At 35.3% G+C, this 20,921-nt stretch overlaps 1 protein-coding gene across 1 annotated transcript in view; it reads left to right on the top strand.

Moving 5' to 3' along the window:
• Positions 1–14,097, top strand: part of LOC113445422 (uncharacterized) — a 56,363-nt gene extending 42,266 nt beyond the window's left edge. Inside the window, exons 9-12 of the mRNA XM_087927018.1 lie at positions 5,868–6,026; positions 10,845–10,992; positions 11,173–11,316; positions 13,028–14,097. Of these exons, the coding sequence (XP_087783144.1) occupies positions 5,868–6,026; positions 10,845–10,992; positions 11,173–11,316; positions 13,028–13,479 (903 nt within the window). The 3' untranslated portion in view covers positions 13,480–14,097. The remainder of the gene's footprint in view (positions 1–5,867; positions 6,027–10,844; positions 10,993–11,172; positions 11,317–13,027) is intronic.
• The last annotated feature ends 6,824 nt before the right edge of the window (positions 14,098–20,921 follow it).

Here is a 20,921-nt window from a genome sequence, read left to right as displayed (position 1 = left end):
CCAAGAGTATTCAAAAATAATGAAGAGAGGTTCAGCCATGCTATCAAGGAAGTTCCTTCAGTACCCTAGGTTATAATTCATCTGATTCTGAAATTGTAGTTACTGAAAGTCAGTAGGTGTTTTCCAACCGTATCTCTTTCAAATTCAAGCTGTCAACCTTTTTCAGTCAGTAGCATCTGTAGGAACTTACCAGTTTCATCAGAGTGATGAAAGCAAAGTCACACTGCAAGGTCAGCCCCTTTTGGGTCAGCATGCAAGGTCACAGCACATATAGAAAGGGAATGGAACTTGCATGGTGATGCTGTGCTATCATCCTGATTCCCCACTTCCCATCTTACCCAGATACTGCTGTGTGCAGTTTACTTCTCACAATTGCCCAGGTTAATGCATTCACGCTTGCTAAGAGAATTGCTCTGCCTTTGCTTTGCCTTTGGGTAATAAGGAGAAAAAAGGAACTGTAGTAGCTAAAGTGCCTTTCTTCTCCTTATTATGAATGTAGATGTAAGATTTTTTTTGTTACTCTTTATTAACTTTAGCTTGTTTTGATCTACAAATGTGTGTTACTTGCCTGTGTGATATCTTGTTAACCTCTACTCTTTTGTTGTGTGCGTGTGTGTGTGCGTGTGTGCGCGTGTGTGTTTGTGTGTATCCATATTGATTTATAGATCCTTACAAAGGTCTTTGTGCAGATATATTGGCTTTTGCATTTCTTTCATCTCAGGAATTTTATACTGTGCTTTTAATTCCCCCTTTATTAGGACATTTCACCCTTTTGAGCTTTTCCTATCTGAGCTTCTACCATGAAGTATTAAATGCATTAAAATTTGTTTCTTGAAATTATTTACGTTTCAAACTTTGTCCTTTTAAACCTAATTTACATAAATTGAGAATGTAAATCAGTTAAAGTTGGTTTCAGTTGGACCTGCATATAACTGCTGTAATTAAATCAGTATGCATTTTATATTTGTTTTAATTTTTTAAAAATCAATCATTATTACAGTAACATTTTTCCTATTTGTTAGGATTCGTTCAGGAGTAGTTGATTCCCTATTGTATTCTTTATGGCATAAAGTTGTCCTTTCCAGTTAAAAATGCCAAAGAAAATAATAATGGAAGACCACTTTGAGTAAGAAAAAAATTCTATGGTTTCTGCTTTATTAATTTAAATTAGAATCCTCATTGGAAAGATGCACATGATTAGATTGTGTAATAATAGAGAATTGGAAATAAAGATAAATAATCAAACTAGAATAACTATGAACATAAAATCCAGAGTTGCTAGAAGAAGCAACTACCTAAGGATTAAAATATGGAAATAAAACAAAGTTGCTTAATTTACAGATCAGAATACAGGACATTACATGGCTTCTTTTTCTAATGTGAATGCTGTTTTTTTAGTCTGTAGATGGCAGTAATTTGCTACAATAATGGTACACTAAGGCTTTCAGATTTAACCAGAGATTTTAATGCCTTAATAAAACATATACATTAAAATATGTTCATAAGAACCATTGTAATTAGAGTCCACTATAATTCAGTAGGTTGACTTGAATATAGGAACCCTAGGTTTTTGTTCATATATTGTATTTGTGGCAGCAGGTAGCAGGCTGTTATTTATCAAGCCCCCAAGTGTTAACTTTTAAAAATAATGCTATTGCTGACTTTTGTAAAGCAAAATATTTCAGTGGGCTCTGAATGTTAAAGCTTGGTTTATGGGAGAACTGAGCCTCCTAACTCCTTAAACACTGTTGTAGTATGGTGAGTTCTTATTATTAATTCACCGAAACCTTTTCTCATGTTTTATTTATTGTGTTGAAGAGAAATGTTTATATTTATATTGATTTACAAAATTATATAATATTTATATATATGTTTATTTTTTATTTTAAATTATATTGCCAAACTGTAGCTATTGGTACTATATATACTCGCTGATAAACCCAACTATGTATAAGCTGACTCTCAAGTTTTTAACCAAAATATCATAAAAAGTACCACTCCTTATATAGTAGAATATTATTGTATCGTGCAAAAGCTGAATTTAATTCTCGACGTATCCATGAGTGTTTATAGTATTGCTTGAGGTTAGTAGTAGCATCCCTGCAATCCCATGTTCAGAATCTGGCCACCTGGCCACCTGCTTCCTATTACAGCATCCATTTCTTGAGGTTAGCAACATTCCAGAAATGGCCTGGCAAAGTACTTAGTGTTGCTATGAGGAGCTAGGGTAACTATATTGTGTGAATGTGTGGTGTGGTGTGAGAGGGAGGTGAGTAAGTGAGGAGTAGAGTGTGTCAACTTGGGAGGGAAGTAAAGGAGGAGAAAGAAAAGGCATAAACACCGATATTGAGTCAGGTACAGGTAAGTATCATAGGGATCTGATGATGGGCTGTACTTGAGTTCTCACTATTTGAGAATGCTCATGACAGCCAACCTTCATGACATTCACTTTGTTTACTAGGTTGCCAAATCCTCAACATCGGTCCTGGCATTAAAACTGAAACCTAGATAGGTCCAGAATGAGGAGTTCCCCTCTCACAAATGTGCCTACCCAGATTTCTTTTTTTTTTTTAAATAGATTTTATTAAATTTACAATTTAAAAACACATCGACAATACATTTACAAAGTAGAAAGAAAAACGGGTAGGGGGAAAGAAGGAAAACACCCGGCCTAGCACACTGGATAAAGGCTGGTTGGGGGAAAGAGAAAGGATATAGAGGGAGAGAAGGGAAGGGGAGGGGAGGGAGAATAGGGTAGAAATACAATTAAAAATGAATGATATCTTTTTGTGACAGTCTGTAAGGATCATTTCTCTTCATCATATCCAATCTACTCCTCTTTTCCATTATGTTTAAGTTACTTTTTATCATTTACATAATTTGTCTCTGTGTAAGCCAATTATACCATGAGTCCCAGTTGTCGTAAAATGTTGAGGACTCTTTGTTTTTTAATGCTATCGTTAATTTATCCATTTCAGCACACTCACATATTTTCTGAATAACCATTTGCTCTGAAGGTGTATGAGGTAATTTCCAACATTGAGCAAACGCTAATCTAGCTGCGGTTAGAATATGGATTATTACATATTTTGTCTTTTTGGATAAATATCTATCAGAGATCCCTAACAGGAAGAACTCTGGTTTATAGTCTATTTGTTCTTTAGTTATCTCCTCCAACCATTTTCTGATTTTTTGCCAAAATTTTTGGGTAGTTTTACAAGACCACCACGTGTGGAAAAATGTTCCTTCGGTGCTTTTGCATTTCCAACACCTTGAGCTCATGTTAGGGTTCATCTTCGCCAACCTCGAAGGCGGTAAGTGCCATCTATATAACATTTTATACATATTTTCTTTGTATGCCGCCAATTTCGTAATCTTGATGTTTCTATTCCAGATCTTTTCCCATTCTGTTAATGTAATGCTTCTTCCAATATTCCTACTCCATGTTATCATGTTCCCTTTCACTATCTCTTGCTCTAATTCAACCTCCAATAAATATTTATAAAATTTGGAGATATTCTTTTTATTTGATCCTAATAAGATTTTATCTAAATATTGTAATTTGCTATAGATTCCAAACTCTTTGATATCTTGTTTGTATCTGCTATGGATTTGTATATATAACCACTGGTCAATTTTAAATCCCTGTTCCTGTAAGTCCTGTCGAGTTCTTAATTTTCCTAGAGGGTCTAATAAATCTTTATATTTAGTCGTTTTTGTTATATCCAAATTGTTGGGATGAACCATTGCCTCCATTGTTGAAAGCCAAATCGGAATTTTTAAATAATGTTTTTTGCATATTTTTTTCCAATTAGTTAATAATGAATCTCTAATAAGGTGTCTATGAAAATACGACTGCTTAGTTTTCCCCACATCCCATAGAAATGCGTGCCACCCTCTCTGAAGATCGTGCCCTTCCAAGGCTAAAGTTCTTTTATTGAGTAAATTGACCCAGTCTTTTAACCATAATAAGTTGGCTGCCCAATAATATAATTCCCAATTTGGGAGCGCTAGCCCCCTCTACTTTTTGCATCTTGTAAAGCCTTAATATTGATTCTAGCTTTTTTCCCTTGCCAAATAAATTTAAGTGTTACCTTATTTATATCTTCAAAAAATTTTTTTGGTAATTTAATTGGGATTGTCTGGAATAAGTAAAGGAGTTTTGGTAAGATGTTCATTTTGATCGTGGCAATCCTGCCCAGTAGAGAAAGCTGCAGCTTATTCCAAGATTCTAGGTCTTTCTTAATTTGCTGTAATAGTTTATCATAATTATTCTCTTTGAGCGATTTACTATGTGGTGTTAACCATATGCCTAAATATTTGACCTTTTTTGTTGCCTGTATCCCCATGGTTTTTTCTAATTCTTTCCTCTGATTCTCTGTTAGATTTTTAGTCAGTAATTTTGTCTTATTTCTATTAATCTTTAATCCTGCTACTGAACCAAATTGTTCTAGTTCTTTGATTAGGTTATGTCCTTTTTCCATGGGTTCCTCTAGGAAGAAAACCATATCGTCTGCAAACGCCTGTAGTTTATATTCCTCTGCTTTGACCCTAACTCCTTGGATTTCAGAGTTTTGTCTTATCCGTGTTAACAGCTGATTATAAATTATTTACCTCAATTATAGCGAATAGAGTAAAACAAGTTTTAAATTTATACATAGATGAAGACCAAAATGGTTTCCTTCCATCCTGCCAAATCAAAAATAATCTAAGAACCATTATTGACGTCTTAGAATATTATGAAGTTCATCCAGAGAAACAATTTGCACTCATGTTTTTAGATGCGGAGAAAGCATTTGATAATCTACATTGGCACTTTTTAATACAAAAAATCTATAACATGAGTCTGGGCACTAAATTCGAGAACATTATCACAACAATTTACAATACCCAACAGGCCAATATACTAATTAATGGTGAACAAACAGGCCCATTAAACATTGAAAAGGGCGTTAGACAGGGTTGCCCCCTCTCACCCCTCCTATTTATACTTGCCTACCCAGATTTCAGGGTTGACATTAGCCTAAGCCCAGAGGGAGCTGGGTGATTATTGTCATTTACGTGGCTTTAAGAAATGTTAAAGTTCTGTGTTACATAACTGAATGTAATAAATTTTGGTTGAAGTTGGGCTCTAGGAAACAGCTGGGGCTTGTACTGTCCTCCTTGATGCCCAGTATCATTTCTGCCCTTTCTCCTAGATTCTATTGCCTGCCTGATTCTGGTGACCCCAAAGTTGTTAGGCTTCAGGAATATAAACTTGCTGCCACACAGAGTTGAGTCCTGGGGCAGTCAGGACTTCACAGACACCATGGAGTTGAAACACTGGTTGTACTAGTGGTTGGGTTTAGGTATGGGTTTTTTTTCTCTCAGAACAGTTGAAGTGTGATCTGGTAGCAGAGGATTTTACCATACATTGATTGGCATGGTCTGATAACTTTTTGATTGTCTTTTGGCTTCTGTTATGCAGAGAGATAGGGCCTACTAGATTGACCACCCCAGGCAACTTATGTACCCTGCTAGGTTACAGAAGGATCTTAAGGTTATCTTTGAGAATCTTTATCATAATCTGGAATGAGTAGATGATAAAACCCTCAGACTTCATGGCTACTATTGGATCTTTTCCTACATGCTCATTGTAATCTAGGGGAACACCTTGGTTTTCCAAGGAGCTCCAGGTGATGAAGCAATTGAAGAAATACCTGGAGTACTCTTGGAGGAAGTTGAAGAGCAAAACTAGAGTAATTAAACTATTCAACATTGTATTGTGGTGATAAGGGCAGTGAAACATTATTTCTCCATCCTCGTTAAAATATAAATATATGTACTGGGTAAACACTCCTTTTAGTAGTTTCCCAAATGTTTTTCAGGATGTTTTAGAAAATTCTTTGAGCCAGGAGTTCACTGTGGAGAATGTGCTTGCAATACTTCCAGCATTTCCCAAGGGTGCCCCTCAGCAGCGGGCTAAGCGAGCAGTAGACGCCTTTGTAAAAGCTCAGAATTATTCCAGGCAAATGTCAATGCAGCAGGTGAGTGGGTGTGAATTTAATGCAACCCAGCTTTCTATATTGAGAAGAAAAATTGAAATTTTGTTGTACTTTGCAATCACTGGGCATATTTTTCTTACTACAGGTAGTCCTCAACTTAAGACCAGTCATTTAGTAATCATTTACATTTATGATGAGGCTTCCCAGGCCTACTTATGACCCAAATTTGAAATTCCAGTGGCTTCCTGCTCCCTGTGGTCTTGTGATTGCATTTGGTCACTTGACAACTAGCCCCACATTTATTGCCATTTGCAGCATTCTGCAGACATATCACTGCAAATTATTTTTATTTTTTGCCAAAAACTGGCATTTTCTTTTGATTTTGAACAAAAAGCAGCAATTGATTCACTTAATGGTTGCTGCAAAAAGTTGTAAAATTTGGTGTAAAAATGGTGACCTCTCAAATGGCATGATGTGATGACCCAGGGTGAGATACAAAACAAACACAGTCACAGAAAACAGGTGAAGCTCCTTTTATTCCTTCACTTTGCTTCTAAGCTCTGAATATTCTTGAGGGAAGCCAAAAAACTCCCACACAAACAGTTACAAGGAAAAAGCAATACAAACCAGGCAAGATAAGGACTGGAGGACGTCCACGGATAACAAACACTGGGAAGGACGCCAAACTCAGAGAGGAGTCATAAACTAGAGATATTTCCACGCTTTGTTTCCAGCGTTTGCCCATACGCAGGTCTGTACTCTTATTCAGTTGTCACAGCTGCATCCCTTATCCTCTCCCCCCTATGTGCCCTAGGATGGAAAGGGGATAAGCCTGGATCCTCCTCTGACTGCTCAGCTGGCCTCTGCCCTTCCCCAGCATCCTTCACAACCATGACACATGACTAACAACTATAATTCCAGGCTCAATCATAGTTACAAGTTGAGAACTATCGGTAAGCTAGTTCTTGAAGGTATTCAATTTCTTTAATAAAATATCTATGGCCTTCCCACTATTCTAAGGATCATCTGATGAGTTACAGACCGTAATATATGTAAGATAAAACAACATGCAATAAATGTATAATAATTCACACATTAAAACAACAGTGACCATAACACAAGAATGGACAATCACCAAATGTTATGATGAGGTTCTGATTGTTAATATCCAATCATGCATGAGTAAGAAGTTAGGACTTCCTCAATACCAAAAAGACAGTAGTATTCAAAAGATACTGTGCATTGTGGTCTCCCATAATGCACCTTTCTTAATTCTAGAGGTGTTACGGAGGGTCCATCTCCCACAGAATTTCATGTATCAGCAATTGCATATTGGGAGAGATGCTTCTTCAGTGATCAAGAAACAATTTGAACGGAGCCTGGATATTGTGTGCAAAAGACAGTAACAATTTAACAACACTCAGTAAATTAAATCTTCAACTTTGGCACAACAGTTAGGTCATGGACTTTCAAATCAGTTATAGTTGTAGTGTTCTTTTTTTCTTTTAGAAGGAGAACTACAATCCATTGCTGCAGCTTACTCTCTGAATAACAGAAAGTCTCAAAGTCATTTCTTGATATCCTTAATGGAAGGAATCTCTGGGAGGACTGAGAAGAAATGTTAGAAAAAGCCTGAAATGTGCCAGTAATGTTAGAAAAGCCATTGCCTGTTTTGTAATAACATAGATAAAATAAAGTAGGTTTTGTCTCCTAATTCAGCAGCTCTTTGTATCCTTAAAAGGTAACTTTGGAATAACAGAAATGCGATGCTGCTGCTTTGAATATACACAGTTGGATATGTTTACATGAAATCATGCTATAATTTTAGCTACACAAATGCCTATCTATCTGGGCACTTCTAGTCGTTCGTTATTACCTATTGCTGTAACTTAAATAATTTATAATATTAAATTGTTTATTTGAAGTTGAGACAAAAAAAAAAAAAGTTTGGACTTCTATATTAAAATACCACTATCTAGCCCCTGGAGTACCTTAGAATTAAAAAAACATTATAACAATGTTATTGTTAATCATCCATTAATTGATAAAAATTGAGACTTAATCTAGTTAATTTATTAGATCTAACTGGACATTGTTCTAAATCTATGTATGTGAGAAGTTAAAAATTATTAATGTTAGGGAAAACATTGCAGAGCAGGACTTCTTCAGTTTTTTACAGTGCTTTTACCTTCAATTGTTATAGATGTCCTTTTTGTCTGTGTAACTGGGTACTGGTTGTCTTCAACTTACAGTTTGTTTAGTGACTGTTTAAAGTTACAATGGTACTGAAAAAAGTAACCTGTGACTATTTTTTACACTGTTGCAGCATCCCCATGGTTGCGTGATTTACATTCAGATTCTTGACAATTGGTTCATATTTATGACAGTTGCAATGTTCCGAAGATCATGTGATAATATTTTGCAACCTTCTGACAAGCAAAGTCAACCGAGGAGCCAGATTCACTTAACAACTGTGTTACTAATTTAACAACTGCAGCAATTCACTTAACAACTATGGCAAGAAAAGTAAAATGGGGCAAAACTCACTTAACAAATTTCTCACTTAGCAACATACATTTTGGGCTCACTTGTGGTCGTAAGTCAAGGACTACCTGTATCTTGTATGGATGTTGTATGTGTGGATGTTTCTACATATATAATTTGGAGGATAACTTTATATAATCTCTCTCTAACATTCTCTTAGGTTATATTAGAAACAGTTTAAAAATTAAAATACTGCAGAATTCTCAGCATACTTTGTTTATTTTTGATATGAAACTAGCATGCAAGGTGCAGACTACTTCTAGCAAGAAAGACACTGTCAGGATGGTATCTTTGGGATCTAGTTCACTGGAGTTTTCTAATAGAAAAACCAATCTGCGCTTCATTTTCAATTGTTTTGTCCTGGAACCATTTTATCTTTTGTCTGGGAAAGTACATTAGATCACTGAAGTAATCTTAACTGCTAGCTCAATAAGATGGCCAATAACCCTGAAGACAAAATTGTCTCAGACCCATTTCATAATATTTATTTTTCCATAGACTATTGGATACTCCCTGCAGGCAAGGAAGAGAATATTTAATGACTTTCTGCAAAGAACGTGTCTTCATTTTTCTCGTTACCTTGATGTTAGTATAGTATGTTAGTAGCAAGTTATATTCAAATTTAAACCTAAATTCCCAGTGTGTTTATATTATTCCGCTGCCTGCATTTAATTCCATCTCAAGGATTTCATTAATCTTGTGTAGTGAACAATATTTTCAACACAAATGGAATAAAGATCAGATCACCCAATAAATTGTACTTTAGAAAGTATAATTTATTTTGTTCTAACATTCAACTCTCTCTTCAGTTACACAAACTGAAGCAGGAAAGGGAAAGATTGCTCCTGGGAATATAAATGAATCTTATTATATAAGTCTTTTCTTTTGACCTTGTAAAGCAATCTATTAAAAAGTGTAATTTAAAATGTTTTAGGGAAACATTGCATTTAATGCTTTTTAAAGCAACTTGACAAACATTCAAACTTCCTTCTAGATTATTTTTTGTATATTGTTTGGGCAATATTATCATGTTTATGGATTAGGGTAAAGGCAAACTTTACCAGCTAGCACTTCAGAAGTTTGGTTAGTACCTCTTAACTGCTAATTCATCTAGTAAATGTGAAGGTTCATTCTTCGAGCTTGTGAGTTGGTTCCTGAACATTTCATTACCAGGTTACGCAACATCTTCAGCAAAATTTAGGGGATGGTCAGTATCAGTGTTCTTCTGTTTATAAGGGCTTCAGGTGTGTGTCAAGTGAGGGTCTTGTGATGGGTCAGCTGTGAGTCATCAATGGGTCTTGTGATAAGGAGATTTGCTTGCCAATGACCCTGCTCTGATGTAATCTCCTTATCACAAGACCCATTGATGACTCACAGCTGACCCATCACAAGACCCTCACTTGACATACCCACACCTGAAGCCCTTATAAGCAAGAACACTGACATTCCCTAAACTCTGCTGAAGATGTTACCTAGCCTGGTAACAAAATATTTGGAAATCAACCCACAAGTTTGGAGAATAAACCTTCAACCTCATCTTACACCTGAGCTACAATATTTGCCACTATTGCAAATTCATACAGTAGTCACCTATACCACTACTTCAACAACATTAATAGGGTTGCTCTGTCTACTTTCCTGAGTTGATTTTCCTGGTTTTTAGAAAGAAATTTAAAATGACATGCTTATATCTTCACTTTCTCAAGCATGGTATTTTTAGGATTTATTTCTTCAATTGACAGAGCACAAAAACAATTGACCCCTGCATAATCTACAATGTAGCTTTCTTCATATGTAGATACACAATTCTAAAAAGAAGCAATTCCAGCAAAATTTTAATCAGTTAAGTTAAGGAATTTGGTCTGTAATATAACAATAAACAACTGAGCTTAGAAAGGGATTTTTTTTGAGTGTATATGTTTTAAGTTCATCTTATTTTGAAGTATCCCAAATCTGGATATGGGAAAGTTGATACATTTAACATTTAAAATGGTGATTTGGTTATATTTAGGAATGCTAGTAATATGTTTTGATGAGGTCTTTGGTTACAATTGTAAAAGTGTTTCATAATGTCATAAAAATTATAAAAATATGATCTACAAAGGAAAAGGTAGCAATTTATCCTCTTATTCATCTGCTGCATGACCATACATTTACTCTACGCTGTAATGGATTTTATAGAAAGAAATCGCACATTTGATAGAATTAATGGTTGTTACATATAGCTGTTAGTTTATGCAATTATATAGATTCTTTTTGCCCTTTTTGTGAGTTTTCTAATTCCAATCATTTGTTGCTCTTTTTTTTCTCATTTAGATACTTGCTTTGCAAGCTGAACTAAATTTCCACAGAAATTTATATAATCTTCAGGTTAAATATATTGAAGCTGTATTTGATGGGATAAAGCAAGCATACCACACATTTCAAGATAATGTTGCTATGGTTCTTTGTTCCCCACTGCAAGGTAAATGGATATAGGTCTTTGAATAACACAATCACATCAGTTTTAAGTACTAATGTATACTAAGGATGCATTTAAACATCAGTCACCTGAGAACAATTAAAATTTAATAACATATCCATTCTATATGATATTTTTGAGAAAAATCTCTAGGAAATTATCACTTTACATCTCTTCATGCAGATGTTTTTTCTTCTTATACAAAACTTAAAACTGGAGCCTCAGAGGATGCTTTGAGGGACTTTCTCACTGCTTTTAAAAACAATGCTGAACAAATCCAATATGCTATTGAAACTTTGACTCCATCAGCAAGCCAGCAGCGGGAAGGTGAGAACCTGTAAATGTGTGATGGCATTTTGTCTTGGTTTCTAGTACTGAAAAAGGAGGCTATAAACATCCTACATTACTGTTCTTGATCAAATATCAAACTTTTACACTGATTTACACTTATGTCCACAGCAGAACTTTCCACATGGGGAAATGGGTTTCACAAAACTAAAGGGGGGGGGAATCCCATCCCTTCATAATGGAATAAAGGGGAAAAGGCCACCCCTCCTCAATGGACTAGGAAATATCCATCTTCTCAAGCTCTCAATACTTTATTAATGGGGAAAATACCATGAAGGAAACAAAATTCACCCAAGATCCTTGCATCAGACTTAGTGTCACAATTAAATGCAAGGATAGTCAAGAAATGCAATGTAACATTTAATATTAGTATATCTTTAGTAAGGTTGACTATATACAGTATGCCTGATGTAAATTTGACCCCAACCTAATAGTTATTTGATACATGGAAACATGGCCAATGTTTTCTAGTATGTGGTTCATAAGCATGCTTTCATTTTGGAGAATAAATCATATGCATGTGTTAAATGGAATTTATTTCTTCATATAAATAGTATAATGGAAATAGTAAGCATGTCTATGATTAAAGATTAAGTCTATAATATCAGCAAGATAAGCTGTCTCTGAACAAATAACATTTGACCATATCCTCTTGTTTAGAAAAGGAATTAGTCACAACTGCCAAAGTGAAAGAGTGGTTCAGTTTGAGACCTAGACACATGTAACACTAAGCATTGTCTGACTCTAAACCATATTTTGTTGAATCATGATGATACCACCTGCGTGGCCCAAGTATCCTTCTGACTTGACATGATATAATCAAGATAATGCAGCAGAGAAGTTGAAACCAAGAACTAACATAGTTAACTCTTTCATATAAAAGTCCTTTAAGTTTAGGATTTTTAACTTTTGCAGGTAAAATATTTTTTTAAAGGCATAAACCTAATAACCATGCAGGAATTGAGCCAAGAAATTGGGCCTATGGTAAGCTCCCAAATATTGTATGTAAAATCAGTTACAAATTGTCCTCAACTTACAACCATTTGTTTGAAGTTACAGTGGCAGTGGAAAAAGCGACTCATGACCATTTTTCACACTTACACCCATTGCAGCATTCCCACGATCATGTGATCAGAATTCAGATGCTTGACAAATCGTGTATACATGACGGTTGCAGTGTCCTGAGGTCATGTGATTAACTTTTGTGACCATCTGACAGGCCAAATCATTAACATTACAACCCTGTTACTAATTTAACAACTGCAGTGATTCACTTAAACAATGGCAGCAAGAAAATTTGTAAAATGGGGCAAAACTCACTTAACTGTCTTGGTTAGCAACAGAAATTTCAGGCTCAATTGTGATCATAAGTCAAGGACTATCTGTATAAGGCATCTTCAGTATACTAACCCATTGATTGCTCTAATAACATCTGTAAGCAATTGCAGAATATGTTTCTGGTTTTATTTGATAATGAATGATAACTATGATACATTTATTTGCTTTAACAATATAAGAAAATTACATGGCATTGTAGTATCTGGTTTTTCTACACTGAGTGTAAACCAATACACTGGAAAAATTAGTTATTACTAAGGCTGTTTAAAACTATGTATGTATTCAAGCAGCTTGAGAGCAATTGCTGATTTAAACCATGATGCTAAAATGTAACCTTCTGCTTTTTTTAAAGGTGATGAAGCCCTGTCAAAATTTGGAAAAGAGTTCTTTCTGTCTCTAGAGCAGTCACTCAAAGCCTGTGGAGAACAACGGGATAAAGCAGCCAATGAAATGGGAATCTTACAGATGGAACTGGATCAGGCTTTAGAAAAACTTCAGAATTTAAGGGAACAAAAGATGAAAAAATCAGGGACCATTCAGCATTTCCCTAATTATGAAGAAATTTCAACAAGTTGCTTGAATGTAGTTTCCCAAAAGTCTGAACCTCATTTCCCATCTAATTTTCCTCCAACCAGACTTAACCCTTTGTTAAAACAAGCTTCTGTTGCAGAGAAACAATCTACCAATTTGCTCCCCAAGCAAAGACTGGGAAATTGTGATGATACAGTTATCCAACAGAAGGGAAAGACCGTTCATAGGAGCAGGAGTATGAAGGCCACTGAAAAGGCAGCGTGGCAAGATTAGTTCATTTTGCATTGTTTACGGTTTGTTTAGGGAAACCCTGTGGTACAAAAATGATTGAATGGGAGTCAATGTTACCTTTCCAGCATCTTCTCAGTGCCACTTCAATGGTTCTGTAAAACTGTTTGGGAAATAGGAAACATTTGATATGTTAAAGCAATTCTCACAATAACGTCAAAAGACATATCAGTGTGCTCAAACATCACATATCTCTGGAGATACGTAAAAGCATTGTTAAATCTGTGAAATGTGATTGACCCAGACACCTTCTTTGAAACTTGCCAGAGCCAAGGTTGCTTTCCATTCATATTTATGGAATGTAATGATACTGTATATAATGTATGCGTGTGTATGAATATGAGAGAGATAAACACATAGACATAAACATACTACCACTCACGCATATACACACACAGATACACACACTTTTCATATATAATTCAATTTCTCAATTTTTTTAAGAACTTTCAGAAGTGTATTTTATGTACCAAACAGCCACTGAATTACTGTATTAATATTTGTTAGATACAATATATGTATATGTAGGAAGATACAAACCACGTAGTAACTTAGAAGGGAAATGAATACCCACAATAAAAGGCTTTTTGCTGTTTAGTCTAAGAGTCCTGTCCCACACTTCATTCTTTTACTCATGTTCTTATTAAATAAAGTAAATGGAAGATTTTATTAAGTGACATTCAGAAACTGAGTAGTCTGGCCATTTTGTTTTTTGGTGTCAGTAGAAGAGCTGCTTTACAGAAAGATGAACTTTACTGCTTTTTTGAATGCTGAGCTAAGATCATAGGAGATAACTATGTACATGGATAAAAAGTGGTATAGCTAATATTTTCAATGAGATCCATTGCTGTTCTGTGGAAGGTATGTTCCTTTACTATTGTCTTTTTATGAAATTAAAGTTTTGCAGTGTAATATTAATACAGCCAAATACATTTCTTCACATGGTTCTCATGTGTCAGAGGAATATAGTCACTCTCTTTGGCATATTCTCTCTGAAATCATGCTTGAAAGCAAGATTAATCAAGTTGCTTAAAGTAAGATCCAAGTCAAATCTTCAAAATATTTTATCAATTTTAACTAATATGTGGAGAATTTCTTTGAAAAAATAATCAAAATGTTATAACTGAAAAATTAGGGATAACTATCAGATATTTATTTTGTGATTTTATTTTGGTAGTGATAAATGAATAGTAGTGATTTTGTAGTAGTTTTGTAATGATAAATAGATGAAGATATTTCTTCATTTATTAAATACCAACCTGAGCTAATATGATTGGAGATGTGCACATAGCTTGCATATAAATAAAATTATTAAATGGATTATTTTTTTATTGAATTAACTGAAATGTTAAAAACATTTCTTTGCTCAAATTAAACATTGACCTAGAGGACAATATTTCTTATAGATTTACCTTATTTTTCACCAAATTCTATACAGTTATAGAAGATACTAAGATAGGTATAGTATATATATATTTGTGTCAATCTGCTTGTTTTTCTTTTATTGTTTATTTTGTAGTTCTTCTGAGGTAAATGCAGTATAAAAATAATTTCAAAACTGTGAATTTATTTTTGAAATCATAATTTGTTCTAATATTTCTTTAAAACTTGTTTAAAGAATAGCTTACAATTTATACAATAGCAAAAATCCAATGAACTTGGCTGGTCTAAAAATTAACCTCAACTTGTAAAAACAAGCTCAGTGTAAAACATAAAACTGCTTTATAAAAGCAGCAATAAACATCGTTGTCAGGATAAATGGGAGGGTTGGACTTTTGTGCAGGATAATAGGCATACAAAATGTGAGTAATTGATAAAAATGACTTACAACCATTTGTTTAATGGCCATTCGAAGTTGGTGTAAAAAATGTGACTTGTCCCCCCACTTATAACTGCCCACCATCCCATGCTCATGTGATCTTATGACAATTAGTCATTCTGCAATTACATGATTACTATTTGCAACCTTCCCAGCCAGGTTTTAACAAGATAAGTTAATGCAGAAGCTGCCAAGAATGTTGCAAGTAGCAGTCATGTGATACCTTGCTTAACACTGCAGTGATTCCCTTAACAATTACTGTGAAAAATGTCATAAAATGAGATCTGTCATGTGGTGTCTCGTTTAATGACCACACTACTTAATGATGGTCCCAATTGTGGTCAAAAGTCAAGGACTATCTATACTATATTTCATATGATACAGAATTTCATTATATTGATAATGGAAATGTAGCCAAGTACCCTCTACTAATCTATAGGGCTGAATTGAAATTCTCAGTAGTATTTTTGGATTGAAAATGTGTATTTAAATTTAAAATTTCCATAATACAGGTGGATAAATTAAAATGGCTTGGCAACAGAGTTATCTTTAACAGAACCTAGAATCATAGAGTTAAATGGGATTTTAGTGATTACATTGTCTGACTTCCTGCTCAATTCAGAACCCATGATAGTATTTTTGACAATAACAATCCAGACTGTTTGAAGACCTCCAATGAAGCAGACCTTAACACTTCATGAGATAGCCTGTTTTATTAACTATCAATTCATAGACTCAGGAAGTTCCACATGATGTGTAGCCTGGGTCATCTTCCTTGTAATTTTATTCCAATGTATCTGCTCCTACACTGTGGAGCACACAAGAAACAAAAGTTTATGGGCTCTTCTATAACAGCCCTTCAGATTGTTGAATCATGCATTTGAATATCTTCCTTCAACTTTTTTACCCCAAACATACTCAGATCTTTTGCTATTCCTCACATGGTTTGGTTTCTGTGCCCTTTGAATAATAATTTGGACAGCCAATCACATTGTGGATACAATTAATAAAACAAGTAGAAAGTGTAGATTCATTTATTGGTTTTGAGCATTTTGATGGGTTGCTGCAATATAGGTTGCATTTTAATTTGCAAACTACATCTGGACATTCAAGAGTCCAGGCTTTTAGGTTCCACTTCTAGAAGGATCTCTGTTTAGAGCTTTCATCTAATTTCCAGGTAATCATATACATCCAGCAGTCCAGCATGTGGCTAAGACCATTCTCCAGGCTATGTACAAGACTAAATCCTGCCTCCAGTTACCTACATTTATTAAATAATTAAAAGGATAAAATGAAACAGATGTAATTGATAAGTATGTCTGAAGACACTTATACACCATCCCAGGATATCATAGCATGATCAGGCTTTCGTTTTTGACCTGATGCTTGAGGGCAAAATTACATTTCATTAACTGGTGGACTTTCAGGAAAGTAAACGGATTCCAGAAAGAACATGATTTGTTCTGAATTTATTCAGTACTGACTGTTCAAAGTTGAGCCAAAGATAGAATATATTTATAATAGTTTGTATGTTTGGGAAAATCCTTCATGGGAGAAATAGTCTGACAAGGAGGAGGGAGAAAACAGACAGATTTGGTCACGGCTCCCATGTTCAATATTATCAAAATAATTGAATAATCTCTGCCCATTGTACTGTCCACCTGTGTAGATTTCATTCTGAGCACACAGTTATTCTACAAGACTACTTGGAGCTGGCAAGAGTTTATGTAAAACTGAGAGGAGAATAATTCTTTCTAGGGATAAACTAAGAAAATCCCTAGCTACTCAAGGATAGAAAATGAGTAATTTGGTTTCTCAAAACAGCAATATTATAAATGAAATTCCTATCAGAATATGGCTAGTATATATAATCTAGATACTTTAGCTAGAAAATGCAAAATGTTCTATTTCCCATTTTGGGGAACCTTGATCTTCCAAAAAGCTTTGCTTGAAAACTACCAGTTGAACAGATTGCCTGTTCCTTTTTAATATAATTCTTGGCCTTAGTACTATACAGAGCTGCAATTGGAATTCATTTTGTTTTTATATTACTATTACAAAGATTTTTTTTTTCTTCTTGGCTTACTAAGAGGAGAACTGAGACCTACTGCCAGCAGACCTTACTTCATGCTTTAAAAGTCTTTATAATCCTGCTGGCTTTTTGTGAATAATATATAAGCCTCATCTATTCTGAGTTTTCAGGACCTCATCCACCTACCATTTTCTCTGTTCTGCATTTTTATTGGATTGTACTTGTGTTCCCCCTGCTCCAATCTTTAGATTACCATATGATAGATATTTATTTGGAAATTATTGACTTTAACTAGTACAAATTAAAACCATAGCTTCTATAATTTTATTAAATATTTTAATCAGTTAACTCTAAAAAAAAAAAGAAAACGGTTGATGCTACTTCCTCTGTCGTCACAGTCATTTTAATAAAAGATTACAAATCATTAGGATGTAATTTATTTGTATATTGGAAACATGTGTCTGGATGCCAGCATAATGTATAGCAATGTTGACATAATTAATTTTCAAAGGACTCAAACTGTTTTCTTTGAAAATCATCCACAGCATCCATTTTTAATAATAAAAACTGCTTTGCTTTTGAATTTGTTTCCTTTGAACTTTCTCCAGAAAAATGATATTCAGTCCCAGTCATTCTAATTGTATGATACAGGTTTATGGAAATGTAGTACAATTAATTATATGTTAATGCCACATTATGATAATAGTAAAAATCTGTTTAGTGAAAGAACACTGTATTTGTTACACAGATTGCATTTTTTTCATGGACAGACATGATTTTGCAAATCAGGTAGTTGAAATGCAGCTTTTTTATAAACTATCTTTTTTTTTTCAAATTCTTCTAAATGTATTTATTAGCCTTTGTAGCAGACCTGTGTGTGTGTGTGTAAGTATTTCCACTTTTGCAAAACATATAGCTGTAGTTTCAACATACTTTATTATACGTATGTGTTAGCAGTTGTACTGTGTCTGTATTTTCAATTAGCACCCAAAGACTTGCCTGGATAAGCTAGTCTCTTCCAACTTGCTTATCTCAATTAGTTAATTATTTTCCTTTTTTTCCCTTCTTTAAATTAATACCAACTGGACAATGCAATTGATTCTCAGTAATATGTAACCTTTCCTGTGTCAAACTGGCAACTGCCTGGACAAAGTCCCTGTGTCAGATGGTGCTCCATTCAAAATCCAAGAAAGAAATACCTAGTCTCCATTAAATAGAGAAAATATATCTTTTACTGGAAGTCAAGTGGTAGCAACAAAACAATTCTGAATCTGAGAAAATGAGCGCATAAATCACGTATACAAAGTGATGGCAATGTTCCCATCCCCAATAGTTCAATTGGCTCATCCAATTAAAAGTTGTGTATAGCATCATGTGGACATCTCCGGGTGGTGATGAGGCATCTGTCTGTTGACCTTGACATATTTTGATAAAGAGTTGTGACTGTGCATAGCATAGGATAGAAGCCTAAACAAGAACCTTCCCCCCCCAACTTATACAGAGGTGTTAGTCCTATAAAAGATAAAAATAGAAGATAACAGAAAATATACATGTAACAGCATAATACTATATTTTAGGGTTTATCAGGATATTTAGTACGAAATGCCTTGACAAGCTTAGGAGCTCTAACATCCTTCTCATTCACCCATTTGGACTGGGAAGGAGGAAAATGTTTCCAAACAACCAAATATTGGAGTTGACCCCTTTGGTTTCGAGAATCCAAAAATTCTTTAACTTCAAAACGTTGTTCACCTTCAACTAGCAATGGCACGGGGGGATCGACCTGAGTCGGTCTCAAGTCAGAGGTATACTCAGGTTTTAATAAACTAACATGGAAGACAGGGTGGATCCTTTGGAGGGTTTTAGGTAATTTCAGTTGGACTGCCACAGGGTTCACAATTCGTTCAATTGGGAAAGGTCCAGCATACTTAGGTCCAAGCTTTTTTGACTTTTGTGTGGTCTGCAAATATCTGCTGGATAAAAAGACCTTGTCACCAACTTGATACGTTTTTTGTGGAGTTCTCTTTTTATCTGCAAATTTTTTATGGGCTTGATGAACATTATCTAATGCTTTACAGGTAACCAGCCAAGTAAGCTGGAGCTGTGTTATCCATTCATCTAATGACTGAATGTTAGGTTTCTCCTGTGGAAGCTCAGGTATGGGTACAAAGTCTTGTCCCAACGCCACTTTAAATGGAGTAAACCCAGTACTACTATGTACTGAATTGTTATATGCCACCTCAGCGAATGGTAATAGGTCAGCCCAATCATCTTGCTGATAATTTATATAAGATACTGTTCCAATACCGAGTTAGTCCACTCACAAGCCCCATTGGTTTGTGGGTGGTGGGCAGAGCTTAAGCCCTGGGTGGAGCCCGATAACTTCAGGAACTCCTTCCAAAAGTTTGAGGTAAACTGGACACCCCTGTCTGAGATTATGCATTGAGGAACCCCATGTAACCTGTAGATATGTAAAATAAACAGTTTAGCCAACGTTTTCACAGATGGGATTTTTGCACAAGGTATGAAATGTACCTGTTTGGAAAACAAATCTGTTACTACCCAAATAACTGTACTTCCCCCACTTTCAGGTAATTCCACTATAAAATCCATAGAGATTTTCTTCCATAGAGCAGTTGGTCTAGCCACATTTTATAGTAAGCCTGCTGGTTTGGAGGCCATTTGGCTGATGCACAGGACAGCTAGCCACATAAGTCTCAATGTCCTTTTTCAAGGTAGGCCACCAAAATTGCCTTTTAACCAAGTGTAAGGTCTTCACGAATCCAAAATGTCCAGCAGCTTTAGAGTCATGAGCTTGCTGTAATATTTGGTTTCTCAGCTTTGCTGGCACATATAATTTGGCCCCCACCCATGCCAAATCATCTCTAACCATACAGTTATTTGAGTGAGCAAGGAACCAATCATCAAGTTTTAAAGCCTCTTTTAATTGGGCAGTTAAATCATTTGATAAATCAACTTCCTTCTTTTTCTGGGCTCTGGTAACCACTTGAGCTGCCAACTGTTTGGTTGGGACAATAGGCCATACCACTTCTTGGCGAGCACTACTATATTGAGGTAATCTAGATAAAGTGTCCGCCATGAAGTTCTTCCCCCCTGGAATGTACTTCAAAGAAAAATTAAAGCGTTTAAAGTACTGTGCCCAGCGAACTTGCTTGGGAGACAGCTTACAAGGCATTTTCAAAGCCTCAAAATTTTTATGATCCGTCCACACCTCAAATGGGTATTTTGCCTCTTCTAGGAAATGCCTCCAGGATAACAGAGCCTAGTGAACTGCAAAAGCTTATTCTTCCCAGATGGCCTATCTTCTTTTGGTTTCAGTTAGCTTACGGGAAGTATATGCACACGGTTGCAGATTCCCCATCTCATTTGCTTGTAGTAACACCACCCTGACTGCTACGTCACTCGCATCAGCTTGGATTACAAAAGGAGCATCCATGTCTGGATGCTTGAGTACTGGTTCAGCAGCAAACAGTCGTGTCAGCTTCTCAAAAGCAGCTTGGCACTCCATGGACCACTCCAGTGGTTTACTAGGCTTCGGTTTCACTTCCCCTTTGG

This window comes from Pseudonaja textilis, chromosome 2 (genome assembly GCF_049901715.1).
Source record: "Pseudonaja textilis isolate UNSWEBS1 chromosome 2, rPseTex1.2, whole genome shotgun sequence".
Lineage (NCBI taxonomy): Eukaryota > Metazoa > Chordata > Lepidosauria > Squamata > Elapidae > Pseudonaja > Pseudonaja textilis.
This window is presented reverse-complemented; position numbering and strand designations above follow the sequence as displayed.